The sequence below is a fragment of the Marmota flaviventris genome, chromosome 7 (assembly GCF_047511675.1).
Source record: "Marmota flaviventris isolate mMarFla1 chromosome 7, mMarFla1.hap1, whole genome shotgun sequence".
Taxonomy (NCBI): Eukaryota; Metazoa; Chordata; class Mammalia; order Rodentia; family Sciuridae; genus Marmota; species Marmota flaviventris.
Window position 1 is genome coordinate 144,485,538 of NC_092504.1, and position 2,461 is coordinate 144,487,998.

Consider the following 2,461-nt stretch of genomic DNA (forward strand, 5'->3'; position numbering starts at 1 on the left):
GCCCTTGGGGACCTCCGGAGGGCTCCCTGTCACTGCTCCCTTACACCTTCCCCACTGTGACACCACCACCCACTCTCCCACTGTTGCCAGGAGGCGGCCAAGGAACGCAACAGCTGATCCCCACGGAGCACCCAATTTATTCCAAGATCCGTGGGACGCGGGAATGGATGAGGAGCTTATTGGGAAGCATCTCTGCCCCAGAGGGTGGGAGACAGAGCAGAGGAGAGCAGGGCGGGGCACGTGTCCAAGGAGAAGTCCCTGAGGTGGGATCCGGGTGGGGCGCAGGGGCCCACTGGTGTCCGGGTGTCTTCGGGTGTCCTCCTGCCTGAGGGGTCCGGGAGGCGGCGGCCAGGGCAGGTTGCACTTCTCGCTCCAGCAGCTGGCCCTCGTGAGGTAGAACCTGGGCCACCTGTCTGTGGACAATGAGAGGGGCTAGGAGTCCGAGTCGCCCACCCTGTGGCGCCCAGGTGGACCTAACCCTGGTGGCACCCCCCAAGGGCAGAGGGTGTCCATTCATCCTTTGGAAATGACACTCATCAAGGCACACGTGAGACCCAAGGCAGCACCGCTCCACCTACTTGGCTCCGTGGGCGTCTCAGCTGGGCGCTGGCCAGGGAGCCACTCTGTTTTTGAAGAATCTTCTGAGGGCCTGACCTCTGGTGGGGGCAGGTCCCGGGGGGTCCCTGGGTGCTGGTGGTGGTGGCGCGGGCCCTCCAGCTGCAGGAGCCACTCTGTTGGAGCGTCCGGAGCCAGTCCTGGGGGCCTGCACGCAGCAGCACAGCCTCGCCAGACAGGTGGCCATCCTCCGGACCACTCCCCTCCATCCCCTGGCGGTGTCACGGGTCAGGCCAGGGGTCCTGGAGCCAGCAGGGGGTTGCGCGGTGGAGGAGGAGCTGGGATCCGGTGCCAGGGCCTGGGAGGACCCGGGCAGAGGGGCCGTGGGGCCGGGAGCAGGGACGCTGGCCGACAGGCTGCACAGCATGATGGCGGGCAGGCTGGCTCTCCTGCTGCCCACCTGCCCTGAAGGCTTGAGCTCCTCAGGCTGCTGCTGCTGCTGCTGCTGCTGCTCACAGGCCGAGAGGGGCCAGGAGTGCAAGGCCGGCCTGCTGACGCCCCACCTTGGGCCCAGAGTCAAGCTGGAGGGGAGGGACAGGGACGGGCAAGGCCCCACCTGTGGCCGCCCAGGTACCTGCAGCCGCACCTGGCAGCCCGCCCCCCGGGTTTTCTGGTGGCCCAGCAGGAGGTAGGTGGCCATGGCCTGGTTGAACTGGCGCGTCGCCACCGACACCCAGGTCTCCTGCAGCCCGTAGCCCAGGTCCAGCATGGCCAGCAGGATGGAGGTGTCCGGGCGCTTGGGGAGCAGCTCGGCGGGAGGACTCGGGCAGCGTTCCCCATCCTGGCTCAGCCACGGGTGCCCCAGGATCTGCTGGAGCGTGGGCCTGTGCGCGGGCTCCAGGGTCAGCATCCAGGACACCAGGCTCTGCGCCTCGTCGGACAGGTGGAACGGGAGGTGGTACCTGGCCTGCAGCACCTGCTCCTTGGCCTGCTCATAGCTGGCCCCGGTGAACGGGACGCTGCCCGTGAGCATGAGGATCAGGAGGACACCCAGGCTCCAGACGTCCACCGCGGGGCCGTCGTAGGGCTCTCGCCGGGGCAGCTCCGGGGCCCAGTCGGCCACGGTGCCGCAGAGCAGGCCCAGCTTCTCTCCGGCCCTGAACCTGCAGGCCAGGCCGAAGTCGCACAGCTTGGCGCGGCCCGCGGCATCCAGCAGCACGTTGTCCGCCTTCACGTCCCGGTGCGCGATGCCCTGCGCGTGGCAGTAGCCCACGGCGCTGGCCACCTGCCCGAACAGCATGCGGGCCTCGTCCTCCCACAGGCCCACAACCTCCGGGATGTGCTGGCCCAGCTGGCCCCCAGCCATGTCCTCCATCACCACGTAGGCAGTGCCGGGGGTCTCCACGATCTCCAGCAGCTGCACCACGTGCGGGTGCTCCAAGCCCTTCATGATGTCCAGCTCCGACAAGACCCAGGACAAGGTGGCCCCCGCCCCCTTCCGCAGGACTTTCACGGCCACCTTTGTCCCCGTCAGGATGTGTCGGGCCAGGAAGACCTTGGCAAAGCTGCCCTGCCCGACGACCCCCAGGGGCTCATAGCGGCCCGTGAGGGCTTCCTCCAAGGAGGAGCTGGCCGCGAGGTCCCGACACACCCTCCGCACCACACTACGCTCACTGCTCTCTATAGACATCATGAACCCCACGCCCACTAAGGCCACTAGCTAAAAACAAACACAACAAACAAAGCAAAGAACACAAGCAAAACTAACACAACAAAGCCCAACAGAAAGCCCCAAATCAAGAACCAACCCGAATCTGCAAGCAAACCACGAAATCACCAAACCACCAAACGCGCTAACTATGGGAGTCCCACAGGTCACTGCCTAGAGCTTCCTGTGCTTGTGGAC

At 66.3% G+C, this 2,461-nt stretch overlaps 1 protein-coding gene across 1 annotated transcript; it reads right to left on the reverse strand.

Annotated features, from left to right (window-relative positions):
- Positions 1-1,131: 1,131 nt before the first annotated feature.
- Positions 1,132-2,245, reverse strand: LOC139706384 (sperm motility kinase-like). Its single transcript, XM_071614035.1, has 2 exons — positions 1,207-2,245; positions 1,132-1,136 (listed from the first exon to the last, which is right to left on the reverse strand). Exons 1-2 carry the CDS (start codon positions 2,243-2,245, stop codon positions 1,132-1,134), a joined length of 1,044 nt encoding a protein of 347 aa, XP_071470136.1.
- Between the last annotated feature and the right edge of the window lie 216 nt (positions 2,246-2,461).